Source organism: Maniola jurtina, chromosome 4, assembly GCF_905333055.1.
Source record: "Maniola jurtina chromosome 4, ilManJurt1.1, whole genome shotgun sequence".
In the NCBI taxonomy this organism is placed as follows: domain Eukaryota; kingdom Metazoa; phylum Arthropoda; class Insecta; order Lepidoptera; family Nymphalidae; genus Maniola; species Maniola jurtina.
Window position 1 is genome coordinate 11,491,590 of NC_060032.1, and position 22,961 is coordinate 11,514,550.

The 22,961-nt window shown below is 36.0% G+C and overlaps 3 protein-coding genes across 10 annotated transcripts; 1 reads left to right on the plus strand and 2 right to left on the minus strand.

Annotated features, from left to right (window-relative positions):
* Positions 1-14,205, minus strand: LOC123864974 (ubiquitin-like protein 5). 5 transcript variants are annotated; one of them, XM_045905804.1, is made up of 3 exons: positions 14,200-14,205; positions 1,024-1,205; positions 1-161 (listed from the first exon to the last, which is right to left on the minus strand). In XM_045905804.1, the coding sequence occupies exons 2-3, from the start codon at positions 1,199-1,201 to the stop codon at positions 118-120; spliced, it is 222 nt and encodes a 73-aa protein (XP_045761760.1). In that variant the 5' UTR covers positions 1,202-1,205; positions 14,200-14,205; the 3' UTR covers positions 1-117. The 5 variants fall into 5 exon arrangements, with proteins under 5 accessions (XP_045761760.1, XP_045761755.1, XP_045761756.1 ...); XM_045905799.1 differs by lacking the exon at positions 14,200-14,205 and adding an exon at positions 1,308-1,428; XM_045905800.1 differs by lacking the exon at positions 14,200-14,205 and adding an exon at positions 1,295-1,421.
* Positions 1,706-16,833, plus strand: LOC123864964 (surfeit locus protein 4 homolog). Of its 3 annotated transcripts, none has more exons than XM_045905782.1 (7): positions 1,706-1,822; positions 1,926-2,078; positions 2,465-2,626; positions 7,237-7,338; positions 12,793-13,023; positions 15,053-15,232; positions 16,020-16,833. In XM_045905782.1, the coding sequence occupies exons 2-7, from the start codon at positions 2,028-2,030 to the stop codon at positions 16,104-16,106; spliced, it is 813 nt and encodes a 270-aa protein (XP_045761738.1). In that variant the 5' UTR covers positions 1,706-1,822; positions 1,926-2,027; the 3' UTR covers positions 16,107-16,833. The 3 variants fall into 3 exon arrangements, with proteins under 3 accessions (XP_045761738.1, XP_045761737.1, XP_045761739.1); XM_045905783.1 differs by having other exon boundaries at positions 1,731-1,755; XM_045905781.1 differs by having other exon boundaries at positions 1,726-2,078.
* A 709-nt stretch (positions 16,834-17,542) lies between these two features.
* Positions 17,543-22,690, minus strand: LOC123864958 (iron-sulfur protein NUBPL). Of its 2 annotated transcripts, XR_006795866.1 has the most exons (6): positions 22,494-22,690; positions 22,058-22,229; positions 21,157-21,322; positions 20,244-20,428; positions 18,272-20,011; positions 17,543-18,230 (listed from the first exon to the last, which is right to left on the minus strand). XR_006795866.1 is itself a non-coding variant. In XM_045905772.1 (5 exons), the coding sequence occupies exons 1-5, from the start codon at positions 22,551-22,553 to the stop codon at positions 19,641-19,643; spliced, it is 954 nt and encodes a 317-aa protein (XP_045761728.1). In that variant the 5' UTR covers positions 22,554-22,690; the 3' UTR covers positions 17,543-19,640. The 2 variants fall into 2 exon arrangements, 1 of the variants encoding a protein (XP_045761728.1); XM_045905772.1 differs by having other exon boundaries at positions 17,543-20,011.
* Between the last annotated feature and the right edge of the window lie 271 nt (positions 22,691-22,961).

Here is a 22,961-nt window from a genome sequence, read left to right on the forward strand (position 1 = left end):
TTCATATTAGTATATTTTACTTTACTTATCCTTTCACACTTAAAATTAAAGAGTCATCAACAAGACTCCCCTAAGAGTAAATTATTAAGAATACTTAAATTATTGTAAAAAGTATGTTCACTGGTAGTAGAGCTCCAAATTCATGCCATCATGTATTTCATCTGAAATATGTGCTAAGAAAACTTTATATCAAATGTTCAATGTTCCTAGCAAAATGAAGTAAGTACCTATGTCTAAAAGTCTTACTCACGAGAACTAAGACTGGGGACAAAATGTCCATGGTTGATCCCAAAACATTCCACATTTTGTCCTGTTTCACTCCCGCACACTCTAGGTGCACGACACATCCAACAGAAAACTGATATTATTATGTATAATTTATATCTTAACATATTATTATTTTCTTTTTGCTTTTGTGTTACAGTAAAATAAGACTTGCATCTTCATAGTATGATAAAGATAGGGATATTATTGACATACAGAGTAAAAGGATGTAAAACAACTATTTATTGAATGAGAAAAGGCTTAGGTAACTTTCTTTTGACACCAGTTGGTCTGAGACTATTTACTTCATAAGTTCACCTCTAGAATATCACACTATTCTGCATAAAACTCATTTCAAATCAATACTACAATATTATAAATGCTTTTGTGTGTCTGTTCGTTGATGAAATTTTGTACACGAAGAGCTTACAATTCAGGGAAGGATATAGGCTACTTTAGGACCGGAAAATCAAAGAGTACCTAAGGGATTCCCAAAACCTAAATTCACATGGATGAAGTAGCCAGCATCATTTACTTTATACAGGGATAGCTTGCATCCTTGCAACTCATTGTTTACCGGAATAAAAAAGTCTGTATGGATATAGATTCAAAAATTATAAAAAATACTCTATATGGATATAGACTACTTTTTATTCCAGTAAATCAGTGAGTTGATGAGTTCCCACGGATTTTTTGAAAACCTACCAGACGAGGTCGGCGACATCATCTAGTTTTGGAATAAAAATGTAAAAAGGATACAATCCGACAACTTGATATGATCCTTGAAAACTGTGTACCACTTTTTCAAAACGATTTTGTCGTATCTCGTGCCGGTTTGTGCTGCTATTAACTTCTTCAAATCCCCCACAGTATCGTCTGGATTGCATTTAACACGCACTTTTTTCCCCAGGCGGTCGTTGCACGTAACTTCTAGCATTTTTCTGGAATACAGACTAAGGTTATATTTAACCATGTACAAAATCAACTTTTATTAATATTACCTATTGTATTTTTAATTATATAAATTCACAAAAAATTCTTACAATTTTTAGGTGAAATCAGAAATTGTTTAATAATTTCTAGCAAGAGGTAAATAAAAGTAAACAACGCTAAACAAATTGCACTCAATGAACCGATAATTTTATTGACAATGACAATTGACAATTTAATTACCTTAGACAATCTATGTCAATTTCACGCAAGTAAAATCAAATGCTCAAAAGTCAAAATGCAATGCACAAAAATATCCACAGTTTCGGAGGCTTGCATATATTTTAGCATTACCTGAGAAATATTTTTTAATAATCAAGTAGGTTATTCATGAGAAAAATCATGCAAAGTTATAACGAAATAAAAAAAAAAGGTTACAGCAAAGACGGCACTTCGGCATACATCGGCACTTAATAACCTCAGTTAGCAATAACAAAACGTAAGATGTCACCTTGACAGTGGCTTGAAGTGAAGGTTTGAAAAACAGAGCAAAACATCCGGGTAAATTTTTCTATTTAATTTCTTTACAGCATTAAATAACTGCATTGTTTAGATACAACTAGTACTAGTAAGTTATTTTTCATATTTATTTATCTAAACGAGATTTCTTGGTTAATGGTAATATTATATTATATGAGTGTCTTGATATTTAGGGATACTGTTTTGAACAGGAAGTTTGTCCAACTGTCAACACGTCACTCGACGACCGACAACGAGTCCGACGACAGTGAAATTCAGTTTTGGTGATAGTGTTTGTGAATTTGTTGGTGAAAATGCAAATTCCAAATGAATATGTCTCGACGGCGGAGGACATAGCAGACCAGGTAATGAAACCATTCCTAAAATGTCCCTCTTAATATTTGTTTTCCTCACAAAACCCGATGTCGACATGACTTTACGACTTTAGATAGGTTTGTCACGTCACCGAACTTTATTCTTGTACAATGCTGTTTCAAATAATTACGATTAATTATATTCCTAAAATAACCCACAATCGTCCCTTATTATTCGTAGAAATTATTACAAAAAATTTAATTGTACTTACCAACATTTTAGAAATTGACTATCTTTTCACATTTTTAGTTGCAATTAAGTTAAAAAGTATTTTTCCTAAATTCCTTACTGGATCCTCACTTAGGTGTAAAGATGATGTCATTGCTTAGGCACTCTTTAAGAGATTTAGTTACTACCCAGGGTTGTTATTCTACAGGTAATCAGAAAACTGAAGCATGTACTGCCTACAGTGGCACGGCTGTGCCTCATCTCCACATTCCTTGAAGATGGGCTCCGGATGTGGTTCCAATGGTACGAGCAGAGAGACTACATGGATATGTCATGGGGATGTGGAAAATTCCTAGCTACAGTGTTTGTGGTAAGTTGGATTCTACGTTATATTGTTAAACAAGCACTTTATGAAAATCCATATAATTTATGTTTCCTTAACTGACTTAAAAGGTAAACAAGTAACTTCTTGCTAAAACACGTAAAAGGCGCTTTATGTGGCTCATAGGACATTGTCACTGCAAACTGACAATGAAATCATGATATCAGTGAAGATATCTTAACTCCAGAATGTCTAAACTCTAAAGCGTGAGGCAAACCACGTCCTTTTCGCATTTCTGCCAAGTTTCTGAGGGTTTCTGAGATTTGTTCATTATTTAAGTCAGCTAAGTAAAACTAAAGTACAGTAGAATCTCACTAATCCTGCACTATTAAAAACCAAAGGGTGCTGGATTTTTTTAATGTTTGAATTGTATAGAAAAATTCATAATAAATAAAACAAAGCATTTCATAAAGGGAATAACAATGTATTTGTGTTCATGTTCTACGCTTTATTTTTTATAATTGTAACATATCACACAATAGACCAATTACATAGTTTTAAAATAATCCTTAACTGAGATCTGTTTTTGTGCAACTTGTAGTCCTTAGGTAGGCCCTAGTAGGTGCTGGATTATTATTGGGCATGTCTGTCTATTGAAGTGCCTGGTTAGTGAGATTCTACTGTATACATATTAATTATTATAAAAAAATAATCTGTGTGACTGGCATATCTACATAAAGACATACATGCATAGAAAGTAGAGATTTTGCATGTAAGAAGAGCTTTTCCAATATTTCATCTGAGTAAAGTCAAAACAGATCAGCTAGTCAAATACACAACAATACACACAATCTTTGTGCTTAAATCTGACAAAATGTATGGAGATATCATAGTATCATGTTTTTGTCCCTTTCCTGTTCATATTAAGTGATGGTTTTATGCACAGTAATAATATTGTCTTGAAAAGTAGCATTAGTTTCTGGATTACACTTAGAAACTGTGCATAGCAAGCACCATGGGTACCCAGAGGATCGCTGTGAGACAAAATGTATAGTGCTGTATGGAACAAAATATAACAAGCTCCCATTGCACACCAGTTTTATTCCATGGAGCGCCATACATTTTGTCTTCACAGCATCCTGTCCATTTCTTCCTGGAGCATTTGTTATGTATCAAGTCCCTAAAAAGTGTAACTTAAACAAAGTATAAAATTACTTAGCATAATAATTTTCTTTAATATGCATAACAACACATTTACCATATTACAAATAGTTTGTTGGATATATTAATGTAAATTGCTAAAATTAACATTGTTTCTTTGGCATTCACTGATAAACATTGATTGAATGTGGTGTCATCTAATTAACAAGGCCTACCTACTATTTTTTAATTGAAATGAATTCTTTTCACTTATTAACTAATCAGTAATTACTGAAGATTTTTTAATTACTTAAAAGCTAATATCATTAGCCTATATTTTAATATGTAATATAACAATAATAATTAATGCGAAAGAGTGTTTGTTTGTCCTTCAATTATGCCACAATGGATTGAAGGATTTTTTCGCATGGATATAGTTAAAACTCTATAGATAAAAAAATACTTTTTAACAGAGAAAATAAGAGTTCCCATGTGATTTTCAAAAAAAATTAAATCAACATAGAGGAAGTTGCAGGCATCATCTAGTTATTATCATAGCAGTGAATCAGTATTTTGCTCATATTATTTTCCTATATTTAAAAATACCAGATTCAAATTATTCCAATACCATCCCACTCCAGCAAATCTTTGTAGTCTAATCAGTCCTATTTTCAGACAGGGCCCTAAACCGGAACTGTACTACAAATAAATAGAATAAAGAATAGAATATAATTTTTTTATTTAAATAAACTTTTACCAAGTGCTTCTCAATCATCAAGTAAAACTACCACTGGTTTGGAATGCCCTTCTTATCAAGAAGCACCAGCAAGAATTTCAATGGCTACTTTTAGGCAATCAAACTTTTGAAATTTGGTGTCACTGGCATACTTTTGAACTACATTTTGCATAGAGATATTTAATTATTTATCCAAGATATTTTGTAAACTTTACAGACTATTTATTTCAAATTTCAGCTAAGCAGTAAGTTGCTAAAGATGAATTTAAACTGATTTCAGCACTGAGTTTGCAAAGTAATTAAAATTGCACACATTGTTACACATCACTTATTGTCATCATCACTCATCAATCAACTAATAATAGTTTAGTCAGTCAATTCGAGATCTTAACAGTTGACCTACCTTTACCAACCGACTACAAAAAAGGGAGGAGGTTCTCAATTCGACTGGTTTTATTTGTATATTTGTTAAGCGATTACAACCGCCAAACGTAAAAGGAAAAGCTGACTGACTGACTGATCTATTAACGCACAGCTCAAACTATTAGACGGATTGGGCTGTTTGGATCCAGATAGCTGTTATGACGTAGACATCCGCTAAGAAAGGATTCTTGAAAATTGGACCTCTAAGGGGGTAAAATAGGGATTTGAAAGTGTAGTCTACGCGGACAAAATCGCAGCTACAAGCTAGTAGGTATATAAATCATGTTATAATATTTAGTTTTGTATCGTAGCCGCTTGGCCCACTTCCCGGATAGAAAGGACAAGTGTAACTTTCTCATTACGATAGAATAGTTGCTGTAGTGTTGCAAGCGAAGCTATTTCTAGCTTAATGTAAAGCAAATTGTGCACGTAAAACTTTTACTCAATGTGGGTAAACTTATACAAGACTAACTCATAATGCTCGTGACGTGACGTGGATTTAGTTACATTTAAAAACTCCCAAGCCAACTCTTTCCATGATTAAAAGTAGCTAATGTCACTCCAGGTATATATATCTATGCAAAAAATCACGTAGATCCGTTGCTCTGTTGCGGCGTGATTGAAGGCCAAACCAACCAAAATCACATTTTCGCATTTATAATATTAGTACCTAGGATGTTTCATGTTTAGCATCCGCTGGTAATGAATCTGATAGTAGAAACGTGCGTCGCCGTTCCCAGTTCTTACAAAGACCTAGCAAGAACTCGAGCGAAAACTTTCATAAACCCTTTTACCATAATTAGGCAACGGACAAAAGCCGAAAATCCCTTGAGTAAAAGTAGAATATTACGCTCAAGTTTCTTTTGACAGACATGAGAAGAGACACAAGGTTATAACATTACGTACATATATTGTATTATTTACATATTGCATAACATATTATCATTGAATCACTTTTTACATAACACAATGGTTTATTTACAACTCAGAACCAGATTGATCAAATTAGAAAGTCGAGAATGAATGAATTTCCGACTGGTAAAACGAAACTCTCCGAGTTGATGACGAAAATCTGTCTAGAAAACAGACAAATTATTATTATCAGATATACCTAACGTTCATATTGTCTTTATCTCCATCCCATCTATTCATTTTTCTTATCTATTCTCTCTATTAAACAATTAGTTTTAATTGATGCAATAGGTACGTATTTAACATTCATGTAATGGAATTTATATAAGCAAATTATTGATGATAGGGGATCATTGTATTTGATGTACCTACTCAGTTTATGATAATGAAAGGTGAAAGAATTCAGTACGGATATAGTTTACGTTAGGTACTTATGATCTTCTGCTTCCGGTTCCGGTTTGCTTCCGGTTTGTAACCAGGGTCGGTGAATTTATTGATGATCTATGAGGGATCATTCGTCATCGGCAATACTCAAGCTGTTGAAGATGAAAGAATTCAGCTACGTATAGTTTACGTCATTATTTTCTTCGACCTAGCATGTTTCCGGTTTATAACCAGGGTCGGCATTACTCATATACAGTTAGAATAATAACTGCTTATTATTTTAACCCTGGTTATCATAATACGGGTGAACTAAACCTTCATTTGAGCTATCAGCCAAGAGTCAGTTGCATATCAGGCAGTTAAAGATGGAGCATCATCATCTCAAACCCCTTGCTGGCCCACTACTGAGACAGTATCTCCTCTCGGGATGAAATCGTGCCATAGGTATATAAATGGCAAAGCTAGGGCACCCATAATATAATCATCATCGTTATGATCAAATCATCGACGGCACAGTCCTCCTCGAAGGTCTCTTCTCAGAATGGTTTTAGGTCATAATCCATCACGCTGGCCAAGTGCGGATTGACAGAGTTTGAAAATATTATGAAGAACTCTCAGGCATGCAGGTTTTATCGTGATGTTTTCCTAGTGTTATTTGACTGCTAAAGCACACGATACTTACTCCGAAAAGCAAGTGGTCGGTACAACTGCATAGGAGACCAACGTCTTAACAACTCGGCATCATCGCTTTAAACGATAGTTAACAAAAACATCGCAGTTGCTCACTAAAAAACAAGCAAAGTGTTTACACTAATCAGTACTTCCATGGTTTTTTTTCAAAATTCAACAAATCTTATGAAATACTGGATATTGTGGGACTGGACGTAATAGGACACTGGATATTTTAGCATACTAGACATTCTAGGAGACTAGGCATTGTCAGCCTGATCAATTTTTTGGTTGTTAAATTAACTGTGATGGTAGCCTTTAAACTGGTTGTCAATTTGTTGGTTTAAGTTTTCTTCTTACTGTCTTAAATGAACCCTGATATTTTTTTTTTCAGATAGTAAACTTATTTGGTCAACTCGGCGGCTGTGTCATGGTTCTCGGGAGGTTAAAAGTGGACATCGCATGCGGGATGCTTTTCTTCATCGTCGTGTTACAGGTAAGTTCATTGCGATAAGTGTTGTCTCGCATTAACTCTATCTTAAGTCTATGCTGTATAGATTTCTGACTTGGACTTGCTCAAGTCACGAGTATCGTATATTATTTTAAAGCTCCTGTGACCTAAACTCGCGTTATGTTATCCGTGACTTAAGTAGTCCATTTTTAAACATTCTAAAAAGTCAAGATAAGCGTTAAGTATGGATTTAGGTCATGCTGTTCTATAAATAAATTCTTGGTTTATGAATGTTTACTTAAGGAAATGGAAAATTTTTGAGATGAGCTGTAATTGATGTCTAAATATTATCTATAGTACACCACGCGACAGGTCGAGGGACGCCCCGCCCCGCACACCCGCACAGCCCCCGCGATAACACCTTGCGTGCCTCCGCCTCATACCCCCATTGCTATCTCGACCTGTCGCGTACTACAACTGGCAGGGTCTCAAATTCTTTAAGCAGGAAAATACTAGGTATACAGAGTGATTTTTTTTAACTTGGACAGTATGGGGAAATCTGAAACCATAGAAGATACAGGGAAAGCGTCTTAGGAACCATTTGCTCTTTTTTTTATGAGAACTTACTCACTTACTTTTTGTATACTATAACAGGAAAATACTAAAAACATACAAATTATCATAAAACAGCTGAAGAACGTACCTACAAATTACCATAAATTGTTGTATTAAGGGAGTTATCACACACGTTCGTTTCGGCATATTTCGATATTCGGTAAATTTTGGGTACTCGGACAGTATTTTTCGAGCAGTATTTTTACCTTTTCCGTCGAGCCTAGTCAAGTTTGGTACACGATTCGCACATTTTTAACCGACTTCCAAAAAAGGAGGAGGTTCTCAATTCGTCGGGATCTTTTTTTTTTTTTTTTTTTTTTATTTTTTTTTATATTTTTTATGTATGTTCCCCGATTACTCAAAGGCCCCTGGACCGATTTGGAAAATTTTTTTTTGTTTGAAAGGGTATACTGTGCAGGTGGTCCCATATAAATTTGGTGAAGATCTGATGAATATCTTCGGAGATGGAGAACAGAACTCCTCAATGGATAGGAGCAAATTGCTCGCGATCACTGTAATAGCTTAGTAAACAGTAGGGTTTTAACTGGGCATAGCATATTATAGTACAGTGGGGCCACTAAAAATTGTGAAATAAAAAATTTTCAAAAGAAAAATAAAACCGACTTCAAAAACCAAAAACACTAAAAAGTAGAAAATAATTTTTGTTTAGCTACACATGTAATGTACCTAGGTATGAAGTCGGGCGAGCTTCACTCTTGGATTTCTAATTTTGTTTTAATATGCTCGCTCGACTTCATACCTAGGTACATTACATGCGTAGCTAAACAAAAATTATTTTCTACTTTTTAGTGTTTTTGGTTTTTGAAGTCGGTTTTATTTTTCTTTTGAAAATTTTTTGTCTTACACCTATGCTCAATCATATAAACGTATCGATCTAGACATACCGATTACAGCAACACGGAATACTTACTTTGTCTCACTATTAACCACGGTATGTTTGATTTTCACCGCCTAAGGTTCTAGAATTTATTATCCGAGAAAGCTGCAAAATGTCGATAGAAACGGTGCGTAAGTGTGTGGATGGACCCTTACCGAATAGAATCGAGTTGTAACGCTCAAATCTGGATTTTATAAACATAATATGCGACATAGGTATTTGATAACGCACACTCGTAAAATACCATTAGTATTTTTAAGCTACTGATACTAATAGTATTTTTTAAGCTACTGCATAAGCTGTGATGTGATAGTCTTCGGCGTGGAGGGCATGCACGCACAACAGACGGAAACGTTTGAGCGTGGAAACTAGCACAGAGAGAAGAAAGAAAGAAAACTGTGATGGTCTAGTGGTTAAGACGTCGCACGGTGGGGCAGTTCCGGGAATTAGCTGGCCATAAATCGATTTCTCAAAAATGGCCATTGACAAACAAAACTTACTACCTGAGGTAATTAAGTAGACACCGAACACAATGCCACCTCTCCATTCCTCTAATTAGGGGTGTTCACCATTTTGTGTCAGTCTAAACCTGAGCGTCACTCTAAGTGTTCATACTGCGTTAACTGATTCAATTAAAACGACTTATTAAAAAGTGATTTTTATATGTTAGTGAGTTATTTTTGAAAAAAATCTTAATGGATTCGATTATAACAGGTAAGCGCCCATATATAACATTTATAAAAAAGTTTGAATAACGATAAAATAGATATTTTATGGCACTTGCAAAATAATGCTTCTGTTGCGGTCGAAAAATCATCTTTTAGATACTCAAAAAGGTTTTACTTTAACTTCCCACCGAGGCCCATCGGTTTTATTCATTGTAAATAAGAACTGACTATTATCTCTAATTGAACACATCGAGATTAGCTGCGGACTCCCGCGGAATCCATATTTTGAAGGCTATGAAGTACATAGCGGAAAATCGCCGTATTTCACAAATTTCTTTTTTTCGGTTTAAACCGGTTTTTATTTGCTTCCAGAATAGGAAGGCACTTTAGGGACTCGCACCGTAACACGTGGATTTCTTTTTACTAAAATGAAATAACAAGACTTGCCCGATTTTGATGCAAAATTGATTTATCTTGAGAGATATATTCTATCACAAGATGAATATTGTGATGAACAAAAGAAGGAAATTAAACATAATTTCTCACGTCTAAAGTCACAATTTAAGAAAAAATGGATCGAGTCACATAAAAAGGCTCATACTTTCATTCAAAAGAATGATGAATGGTTAAAAGGAACATACGAAATACCGAGACCTAAAAAGCTTTCTTCTGGTAGACCATCAAAGTCGTTTGAAGATTCAAGTGAGAGAAGTAAACGCAGAAAAACACTCAAAATGCGTAGCACTATAGAAACAGACCACAAAACTTTATATTGAGTTGTATCCCTGGCACCCTATGTCTCCAACAATGCATAAAATCTTAATACATGGTGCAACTGTAATGGATCATGCACTTCTGCCTATTGGATTACTATCCGAAGAAGCAGCAGAGGCACGAAACAAACATTTTCGCCAGTATCGGTAAAATTTCGCAAGGAAATGCTCAAGGGAGCAATGCAATTATGACGGCCTTAATAGGTTGTTGCTAAGTTCGGATCCATTAATATCGAGCATAAAGCCAAAACCTAAAAGAAAAAATGTGCCTCATAGCAAAGAAGCGTTGGAAATGCTTATTTCCGCTGAACTCAACACAGCAGAATGTCCTCAATCTGAACCGGACCAACTTGACACGGATGAATTGAGCTCTAGCTCTGGTGAAGACACTTGCGATTGATCTGAATCACACTATGTTTATTTTTGTATTTTTTTATTTACCATTGCATCTTTATTTTCTTAGTTTTTGTTTTTATATTTTCTTAATTTATCATAATCACATCACGATTTTAATTTACTATTATAGTTTTAGTGTTTTTAGTTTTTTACTATGTTTTATATAGAAATAAAATCTGTTTTGGCACTTTATGGAATTATTTGTTTTTCGCGTCAAAAAACGTTTGTTTCTCCTTCGCGGTAAAACTACTGAACCGATTTGGCTGAAATTTCGAATGAATATAGATTATGCCCTGGGTTAGCACATAGGCTACTTTTTATCTCAGAAAATCCATGGTTTCCACATGATTTAAATCAGAATTTCGACAAACAGGATTTAAAACCAAAATATACGCAAGCGGGGTCGCGGGCATCAGTTAGTTTTAAAAAATAAGTTCCCAAAATACTAAAAAATATAATTTAACCTATTTACAACACATATATGGGAGAAAATAATATTGGCCGCCTAATTCCTGGATCTGCCCCACTGTGCGTCGCCTCCTGTACGTGGGGGTCCGGAGTTTGATTTTTTGTATGATGGTACGGAACCATTCGTGTGCGAGTCCGACTTGTACTTAACCGGTCTTTTAAAGTAACTCAAGTAAAAAATTTATATTATTACATTAATATTAATATTTAAAAGTATAAAATTAGATATTAAACGATAACAATTAAGTTTTAATTCAGTACAAATGTACCCGGACAATGCATTGTATGAACTTGGCAGCTGGCACGATTATAGCAATTATTCGTACATTTACCAAATTCGGACGTAAATAGTGTCAACGCCAAATGCGCACATAGTAAACACGAGCGAGCAAAAATTACGATGACTTGACTTTTTTGTTTATATGTGTAGAGATTGTATGTAATCTTACGTCTGAATAAGTTATTATTGTTACTTTATTCAATTTATCTGCTCTAGTACTTCCCGTGCCCGCGACTACGTCCGTATAGATTTAGGTTTCTTTTAAATACCATGGGAACTCCTTATACCTAAATACCCTATGTCCTTCGCCTAGCTACTACCTTTCGTCAAAATCGGTATGTGCCGTGAAAAGGTAACAGGCGAAGGTACCTACATCACTTTACGGCATTTATAATATAAGTATGGATAATGATTAATGGCATTATACCATAGGCATGTTACGTTTATATTAAACTAGATAATGCCCGCGACTTCGTCCACTTGGATTTAGGTGAATATTCTTTGATTTTCCGGGATAAAACGTAGCCTATGTGTTAATCCAGGATATTATCTATTCCCATTCCAAATTTCAGACAAGTTTTTGCGTAAAGGAGTAACAAACATACACAAACGTTCGCCTTTATAATATTAGTGTGAGGACGTTATAAAATTTTTGATCGGTGATGAGTAAAACGGAAGATATAAAACGCACGAGAGTAGAAGAGATAGCGCTCTACATACGAGTATGACGTGCCTCAAGTATCGTAGCTTTAAGTCTTCACTTTGGATACGTATGTAACGTATAATATCTATCTTTTTGTGTATCATTGACATGGATATAGAATACTTTATAATATCTGCCCCGGAACTGAACCCGCAACCTGTATAGGGATCGACGCGGTCTAACCAAAAGACCGTCACGATATTTTGTAACTTGTAATGTACAATTGAAATTGCCTTTATCAGCCGCTACTGATAACTTATTACATAACATTAGTTACGATCATCGAAAGCAAACGGTTATCGCGCCAATTACAACATAATTTCACATCGACAAATTTACAGTACTAATGAATTATGATAAATGTATTGTCGAAGAGTTAGTGAGAACAGGTAGTTTACAAGTGTAAATTAAAAAATTATAACACCCCCGACAAGTGAAGGTTACAGTAACTAGAAAAGGGCTGATAAATTTCAAACGGCTCAACTGATTTTCTTGGATTATAGCTAAGAACACTCTCGATCAAGCCAAGCCACCTTACAAACAAAAAAAAAAAAACAAATTAAAATCGGTTCATTAGTTTAGGAGCTACGATGCCACAGACAGATACATACGTCAAACTTATAACACCCCTCTTTTTGGGTCGGGGGTTAAAAATTACGAACGCAACAAATTCTAACCCATGTTTCCTTCTTTGACAGACATTCGCCTACAGCATACTATGGGACGTGCAGTTCCTCCTGCGTAACTTGGCTCTCATAGGCGCCTTGTTGCTAGTGCTGGCGGAAGCGAGGGCGGAGGGGCGCAGCCTGTTCGCCGGAGTTCCGTCCCTGGGAGAGAACAAGCCTAAGACGTACTTGCAGCTCGCTGGTCGTATCTTACTGGCGTTCATGTTCATCACACTGCTACGATTTGAGGTCTCCTTCATACAGGTAAGTCGAGCTGAACAAAATCCGCGTTATTCGGTTATCTCTAATGTAGCTAGTCGACAGCGAGAACATATACGCATGGTGCAGTGTCTTCAAACAGCTGCGTTCGCTTCCGAGCTCAGTCGTGATGATTCAAAATTCAAAATATTTTTATTCAATTAGACTTTTACAAGTTCTTTTGAATCGTCAAATGTCGATGATATCGTTCGCAATGTTAGTTGCGGATATTGCTGACTTATTACTGTGAAATTGATTTTTGCCGCATCGAATGCACGCTTCTGAAGTTCGTAGAATAGATTATTGATATACATATCGGTCATGTAATAGTTTGTAAGTTAGTATATATAAAATGTTAAATATGTATATTGTTAGCGTCCCTTGATAAATAAAATAAATAAATAAAATAGATGTACTAATGCAATTTGCATGATGTTATAGAAAATAAAACAAAACGAAATCTGTACATTTTATTTGACCAGTGGGCCTTTTCTTTGGCAGAAGGGAATATTGAGATTTGAGTATACAGTAAACCTACCTCTCAAAGCTGTTTAGATTAAATCAACCTATGAATGGCAAGGCCAACCATGCGTATTTAAGTCTAGAACAGAAAAGCACATATTTTATGCATACTAAATTATTTTAATATACTATACCTATTACCTATCTATCTAAGAACCTGTCGTCATACATTTTCATGTCGGAAATAAACCTTAGAGAAACAAAGTGGGCGGGTGACCTTTTACCCGCATTAATTATGCGGATTATGACGCTTGAATGATTTCCCTGTAATTTATGATAACACCTTATTAAAACAGACTCGTTAATTATACTATAAAAACTTCTAAGTTTTGAAGAAATTTACCCTCGATTTTTGATTTTCAGTTTGGTTTGTATTTCATTCTGGATTTGATGAGTGAAGGTTATTTAAAGTATAATAGGTGCCTAACACAAATATCTATCTCTCATATTGGGTAAAATGAGAGCGGAAATAATCTTTAGTGCGCTTCGGTTTGCACAGATAAGGTATATTTCAAAATATTACATTGTAGCAGAATTTCATTCGCGAATTTCCATCAGACTTGTTGTCCTTAATCTAAATAACTAGTTACAAGAACTTGAGAGTTTTTTTTAAAGCGAAGCTGTTTATCGGAGGTTATGCGCTCGAATTCCGGAGGGTACAATTTGAAAAAATCGTCACCTTCGCCGTCAACAGGGAGAGTAGTGTTCTCTCTTGCTCATATAGTTCCCTTTCCTTCTGATACGTGGTATGCTCTAGCTGGCACTGTTGATAGACAACCAGACGCGACCATTGGGTGAGCACTTTCTATTCCCTTACTTTCATAGTTCCCTTCACCAACACTTTTGAAACAAAATTCAATATTGAAATTATTTATCGGTTCGAATTTTGCTTCTTTGGCTTCTTTTAAATGAAACCGGAGCTGCACCGGCGTAAGAGTGAAGCCACACGATGCGTTGCGTCGGCGGTGCGGTGCCGCTGCGTCATTCTACATTGAAATCGCTATCCATGCCACACGATGCGTTAGACTGAGGCCACACGATGTGTTTCCGGTGCGTTGTTGTGTCGTAACGCATCGTGTGGCATGGTACAGCAATTTCTATGTAGGATGACGCGGCGGTTCCGCGCAAGCGCCACACCGCCACCGCAACACATCATGTGACTTCACTTCGACGTCTTGCGGCGCTACACCGCACATGCAACAGACTTGGGACCAGAGAGACGAGGTGGGGTGACGACAGCGGTGCGGCGCCGCAATGCACCTGGAACGCATCTTGTGGCTTCAGTCTAAGTTAGTGCAAACAAGTAAAAATCGCATACCAGCCGCGGCGCCGGTAAGGCTGGTCTAGCGGCGCCGCACTGCTGCCGCGTCGATGCCGCAATTATATTATGTAGAAACGATAACACGAAATGGCGGTGGAGGGTTGGTGTGGCGGCATGTACAGAAAACCTCTGTGTTTAGTGATTTAAATGGCGCCTGAATACCAGATTTTTATAGCTATTTCGCTTCTCCAGATCGTTCAAGACCTGTTGGGGAGCGTCCTGATGGTTCTCGTGACCGTGGGCTATCGCACCAAGCTGTCGGCCTTGATGCTAGTGCTGGTGCTGACGGTGCTCAACCTCTACCACAACGCGTGGTGGCTGGTGCCCAACTACAAGCCGCTGAGGGACTTCCTTAAATACGACTTCTTCCAGGTGAGTCATTGCATTATCATCACTTTAAGGACGGACCATCCACTGAGTGATATAGGCTTAACAAGTGGATTTGAACAATGTTTTATCAAAATATGTACAAGTGTAAATTTAAAATTTTCAACACCCCCGACAAATCATTTTCAAATAAACAATTATGTATATCTAGGCAACGTCCATCTTGACAGCTTGACATTTGTCAATTGACACTTGAATATTATGAACCTAAGGGTTATCTAACCTTCTTTTCTTCAAGAAAACTAGAAAATAGCTGATAACTTTTAAACGGCTGAACCAATTTTTTTGGATTATAGTTAAGAACACTCTCGATCAAGCCACCTTTCAAACAAAAAAAAACTAAATTAAAATCGGTTCATTCGTTTAGGCGGTACGATGCCACAGACAGATACACAGATACACAGATACACACGTCAAACTTATAACACCCCTCTTTTTGGGTGGGGGTTAAAAAGGAAAGGTGACTGACTTACGTTGCGCTTTCCTGTACGAAATTACCATTCCAGCACCTTGTCCCTACGTCTAACGGATCTTCCTATGTACTAACTATGTAGCCCGCCCATTGTCACTTCAGCTTCACAACCCATTGAGCTATCTTGATTACTCAGGCTCTCCCCTGCGGATCTCCTCTTTTGATTGCGTTATGTAGATAGCTCTCTCCATCGCCCGCTGTTGACTTTGAGCTTTCTTAAACTATGCCTGGGGTTGTATGTGATGGGGTTTCAAGCACTTATAAATCCATTTTAACGTGTTATGTTACCATTATTTGCAGACGCTGTCCGTGATCGGCGGTCTCCTTATGATAGTGTACCTCGGGCCGGGCGGCGTGAGTATGGACGAGCACAAGAAGAAATGGTAGAAGCGATCGCGACAGACTATACTGCTAGTCCGAAGTGCACAGACTATATTACGATAAGATTGTTGATGGTGCGATGTACGTGATGTTTGTATGTAAATATAAGACGATCCAACTGTTTGTTTGTGCCTCTTCTCACTGCTAGAGGGTATTACAGAGTTAAAAACCTTGTTTCTGTATTTTTCCTAATTTTGTGATAGGAAATCCCTTTTCCATATGAATTTAAAACTTGAAACATTCTTAGGACGCTGAATGCTCCATTTACAAAAAACCAAATAAAGATAAAAGTTTGATTTTTATTTCTAACTTAACTTCCTATTTAGGTGCTTCAAGTAAGCAACAGTTTAATGCACACTTTGTGCTGCAGCAATTACGCAATTTGACACATAAAGATTCATATATGTTAAAAAAATAGATGAATAAAATTTGTCAAAATTTTACACTCCCTACTTATACACTTAAAATTATGGGATAAAAAATTTAAATTCATATGAATAAAAGGATTTTATACATTACTTTTGAAAGGCTTTTGTCTCTCTAATGTCTTTTGTAGTAAGAATAGATTGAATGGGTTGTGCCTGATATTATACGGAATAGAAACAATTATGACCGTGACGCGTTTTAGTACATCTTAATATTAGGACTTGGTGAAGCTTTATCTAAATCAGTTTTTATATCACACACAGCTTTATTGTCACAATAATGATTATTTATGCTTTTTTCTACCAATCGAGCTTATCGAAGACATGAAGCTCGCCGCGCATTGCATTTTAGTTTTAAAATAAGTTACTTCAAAATGAACAAGAGTCACGCAAACGATGACATTAGTACCACGAAGTAAATCATTACTGATATCATAGTACATGCATACTAATATCATAGATGCGAAAGTGTGTATGTCTGTCTGCTAGCTTTTTACGGCTCAATAGTTCAACCGATTTTGATGAAATTCAGTACAGAATTAGCTTATATCCTGGGGACAGACATAGGCTACTCTTTATCAAAGGGAAATCAAAATTCCCACGGAATTCTTAAATACCCGTCCGTTTACGGACGAAGTCACGGGTATCATCTAGTGTAATATAACTTGGCGTCTTTTGTATTTCGTTCGAAAATTTTCTTGAGTCTTTGATTGCCGTTATTGACAAACTTGCTCATTCAGATTAATGTTCAAGACTTTTTATTTGTATGCAATATGCGGCTGGCCTAATGTATATTCGAAATTTATACATTTAAAAAAAAGATTTTTTTGTACCTTTCGGTTGTAGATATAATTAATGGACGTGAGAAAATGAACACTAATACTATATTTCAATTATATTTCCATTGTTTATGGAATACTAACAGAATTTTTTAAAAATAATAAGTAAATAATAATTATTCTAGTAGGTACTCTTCTAAAAAAGAATATTCCAAATTGTTTATAATTTTTTTTTGACTAATTTGAATTTGAAAACTATAAACAGTACAATATTTTCACTCAAGACAGTCAATTAATGGACATTTTTAATGGAAATAATTAATTTGAACAATCAAATCCACACTTATCAGTGTGGTGGTTTATGTCATGACTTAAACTCTTCTCATTCTGAGCAAAGTCCATTCTCAGTAGTAGACCGACGATGGGTTGAGATGATATCCAAATCAAATTCCCTTCATAGTAAGTTATTGAGCTGGCCCACTATTGACCATGACCATGAGTCACTCTCAGAATGAGAAGGGTTCTTTAGGTGATAGTCCGCTACGCTGGCCCAGTGCGGATTGGCAGGCTCCGCACACTTGATAACATTATGGAGAAGTTTTGTACATGCATGTAATTATAATTGTTTTCAGACAAGCAATAAGTATAAATGAATGGATGTCAGATAAAGGTACTTAGCCAGGCTGTTTGTGGTCACGGCCTATCAAGACCTGCAAAGTCCATTTTGCATAATTGTTTGTGTTATTTTTATACTATGATATTTTCTTTAGTGTGTAACACAGTGTAGCAAGCATACAGTTGCGTAAAACGGCTTGAACTAACCCAGTTTGTCTAATCGGACAATGAAACAAAAGTATAGGACCTTTAGTAGTTTAAATACAATAAAAGTTAATTAAAAGGCGTTATGATACTGTATGTTAACTAAACTGACAGTGTTGTTTTAGTATATTCGTCAACAGATTTGTACAAAAAATATTTACTTCATTTAACTTTTTTATATGTAGTGCATATTTCTATACTGACCTTTACCGAATACATTTCATTCCGAATTTACTAAACACACAAAAATATTAATATGTGTATTCCGCGACAGGTTGAGATGGCCATCGGGGTATGAGGCCGGGGGACCCCACGTCACCCGCGCTCGCCCGCATCGGGTTAGCGCGGGGCGATCCCTCCCCGATTGCCATTTCAACCTGTCGCGTACTATATGTGTAAATGAATGTTTGTACTTATTGACTGAATCCTTGTAATTTGAATTGTGGCATATTAGACAAATCAATCTGATGCAATATAAAATCGCTATGTTTCAGTGAATAAGTTATTTTTACTGAGGGGCCATTTATTTTATTATGTCACACGATAAAAGAAGAGGGTACAAAATGTGGAAGCGTAAAAAACTATCATGTCATCTTTAAAAATTTGATCGGATGACTGGTCACATCTTTCTGCCCCGGTTAGATGGACACGGGGTCTTACAGACTGGTGATTGTTATGCTGTGTATCAGCACAGTTTTTAAGTATACGGCACTTAAGAATACCACAATGCGCTAGTCCCCCAGCCAAGGGGTCATTTAAAGAGAAATACGTATGACGTAAAAATATGGATGGTCCCCAAAGTATATTTTTAAAAGACAAAAATATTTTTATAAACTTTTTATTTATTTATTTTCATTGTAACTTTTGAGGGTAGTTGGATTCGTAAGTGAAATATGTTCTGAATAAATATGACCTTTATATTTTTTATTTCTTTTTATTTTATTGTTGACCTTACTGCTTGTATGAAGAAAATTGATATTTGATTGCTTGCTGTTAGTCATAATGTCTAGATCTTGTTTAGATTATATAACAGACTAAATGTAAAGGATAGATGGCAGCAGTTTACTGTACGTCAAGAGTTAAATGGACTCTAAATAAAATTAACAAAACTGTCATACGTTCTGCTTAATGAAACTCAATCTTGTGGATGACACAAACTACAATGTTTAGCTATCAATTTTACAAAGTAAAATTTGCTAAGCTGGTTGTAAAATTGCATTGAGGGAACTCAACAAGGTTTAGACAAGTGTAAAGATGCATCATGGCGTTATCTTGGCGTCAACCCAGAGTGAAGATAGGTTTACACTATGCAACAGTGGTTTTGATACACAAGCACAATGGTATGATTTCACTTTTTTTTTATGTACACTGTACTATACACTCAAGCTCTGTACGTCTTTTCTTTCTAAATCTATGATTTGTATGAGTGAAACAAAAATTTTAAAAAACAGAATTTTATTTGTAAAATATTTTTAAATAAACAAAATTACAACAACTACTTATTTTGTGTATAACTACTATTGTTTGGTGGCTTTCGCTTGCTCCTCTTTATCACTTATATACTTGAACACTTTAGTTGCTAAATGTCTATATTTTTCTGCGTGTATGCTGTCAGGTAACGCATAAATAGCTGGCTTGCCACTGTTTATGCATTCCGACATATTCGAGTCAACTTCGAAGCTCTCTATAATTTCTAAGCCCATTTGGTCAGCAGTCTGTTTTGTTTCGTTGCCAAAGACGTAGTTTTTGGCACCGCATTTATGGCATATCGCATGCGACATATTCTCGACCATGCCAATGATAGGAACTTTGAGCTTCTCAAACATATTAACGCCTCGCTTGGTGACCTGCAGTGCAGCTGATTGTGGAGTTGTTACCACGATTGCACCTAAAATGTAACAAAATCTTTATCTCTAAAGCTCTAATTGCAAAACAACGTGTTTTTCTAAACAAGCGTGACTACTGTTAAGTGAATATAAATGTCTGAAAGCTCCACTCACATGTTAGTCGGAGACCGGAGTAACTTTTTCAATGGACAACTGCTGCCAACGCTATGCAAAGCAGTTCAGTTTACCATGCAACATTTCACAGGTCTAGATCACTACTGTCAGTATGCTCACCATCTATAGGCAGGTTTTGTGCGAGCGACAGATGCGTATCTCCGGTGCCAGGGGGCGTGTCCACCACGAGGCAGTCAAGAGGGCCCCACGCCACATGGCGAGTGAGCCTGTCCAGCGCTTGCATCACCATCAGGCCGCGCCACACTACCGCATTCTCCCCAGACACTAACAGACCCATGGACATACTGCAATTTATATAAATAATATAATGGTACAAAAATGGTTGCCTGTATCCAGAACAACAATATAATGCCAAAAAACAATTGCCTGTATCCATAACACCAATGATATGGATGCAAAAATTTTGACATCAATGGATGTGGATTATTAACAGTTCACATCCACAGATGCAGATTTCAGGAGTTTTTTAAATATTTCAATTTGAAGTACATAAGCAAAAGAAAATTGATTTAACTTTAATATTTAAGTGAACAAAACCAAATTTTTTTCATCATACTTATAATAGATTTAAAAATTGTTGAATTATATTTAACTAGAGGATGCCTGCGACTTTGTCCGCGTGGATTTAGGTTTTAAAGATCCCGTGAGAACTTCGATTTTCCGGAATAAAAAGTTGCCTATGTCAATTACAGGGATGCAAGCTACCTTGGTACCAAATTTCATACAAATCAGTTAATCGGATGGGTTTGTAGGAATCCCGTGGGAACTCTTTGATTTTCCGTGGTAAAAAGCAGCCTATGTCCGTCCCCGGGGTATAAGCTAACCCTGTACCAAATTTCATCATAATCAGTTAAACTGTTGGGCCATGAAAAGGTAGCAGACAGACACAATTTCGCATCCATACTAATATTAAAAATGCGAAAGTGTGTCTGTCTGTCAGCATCGCAAGCAAGAAATGAAACTTGGTATCAAAAAAATTAAGACCATCTTAGATTTGAAATAGTTAGGTTACCATTTAACACCATAATTGAGAAGAGGTTCAATGAGATTATCGTCATTCAGCATAGGCTCTCCGCTGATGTTCATCATGAGCGGCACGGAGGGGCCAAACACATCCGCGTCCAGCAGCCCTATCTCCTTGTCCGGCTCTATCACCTTCATAGCACATGCGAGATTCACTGGAACAATGTAATGGTGGTCTTTGGTTGTACATAATCTCAAACATTAAATAAATTGAGAGGTGAAAAAATAATGCTATCTTTTTACAAAATCCCTCTAGAAAGGAAGAGCATTACTTTTAGTTTTTGCTGAATTGGCACTATCATTATCTATACTAATATTATAAGGAGGGAAGATTTGTTTGCTTGTTTGTAATTAATTTAAATAAAATTCTTTCAACCTTAGAAAGCTACTTTATCCAGAAGTAGCATAGGCTATATATTAGGAATACATAGGTACATTAAATTTCAGCTGAGTGAAGCCAGGCAGATCAGGTAGTTAATAACATGTTGTTTCGATAGTTTAACAAAGCACACTGACTGAAAGAAAACTGATACTACAATCCTACCTGTCCATCATGGCTTTAGTCTGTTTTTCCTTAGTCTGATTAAAAGATAAAAAAATAGCAGAAATCTCGGTAAAACGCGTAAGCGATGCGATTTGCCCAGAATTTTAAAACTTTTGGAGTTAGTTTTCACTCATATCATGATTTTACTGTCAGTTTGCAGTAACAAAGTCATATAGAAGACTGGAGTCAGGTGGACTCTTACACATTTCAGGGAGAAGCTACTTGTTTATTTTGTATGTAAACTAAAGAAAAATCATTGTATTACATACATCTATAAAAAGTAACATATCACCCATTTAAACAGTTATTTACTGTAAGTGGCATAAAAATGTTTTCCTACACTTACCAGCAGTGGTAGTCTTCCCTACACCTCCTTTACCAGATGCCACCAGGATAATATTCTTCACTCCAGGCAAAGGCTTCTTCTCTGGCAGCCCTCGGGCCATGACTTTGGCCCTGTGCTCATTGACATCTGCCTTGTTGTGTTGAAGCCTTACTGAATAGTTAGAAGGAAGTGCCTGTAAAAATACACAATATAATGTACAACAGAATGTCACTGAACATAAATCACAAGATGTGATACAATATTGGAGAACATGGACATCCCTACAACAAACCAATGTTCAACAATGGACCGTCTTTAGAATCTAAGCTACCTTTGTGCCAAATATCATATAAATTGCATTAAATAAATTGGCATATAGAATAAGTAGAAGTCAATTGGAAAGGGCTATAAAAGGCGCAATTTGAGTACTAATCATTCTAATATAGTGTGTACATACTGCGTTTACTTGAGTGAACAATAATCCATATATCCTCGGTAGGGTTCTGTGTATATTCATTGCTTATTTAATAAGTAATAATTTATAACCGAACTGTTGCCTCTGATACTTTCTGTTGTTAAAATAGAACGAAAACAGAAAATAAAGTAACATTTGCTTCGTGTGATTACTTTTTTTTCTCGTCGGTGGTTTAAAATAATGTCAATTGTCAAATTCAAATCTCTTTTATTAATGTCAATGTCAAATTCAAAATGGTCTAAGGATTCCATATCTTAAAGGCCGAATACACGATCGAAACCAACCTCCACCGACAGAAGTCACCTTGGATGCATCAACCAAATTGGATATCACTCTACAGAGTACTAGTAACTAGTGTGACAATTTGTCAGGCTACTATTAGAGTTATAACCTAAGATACATTTTGAAACATGACACCTTATCCTTCAAAATTTCAAAAAATTGGATATG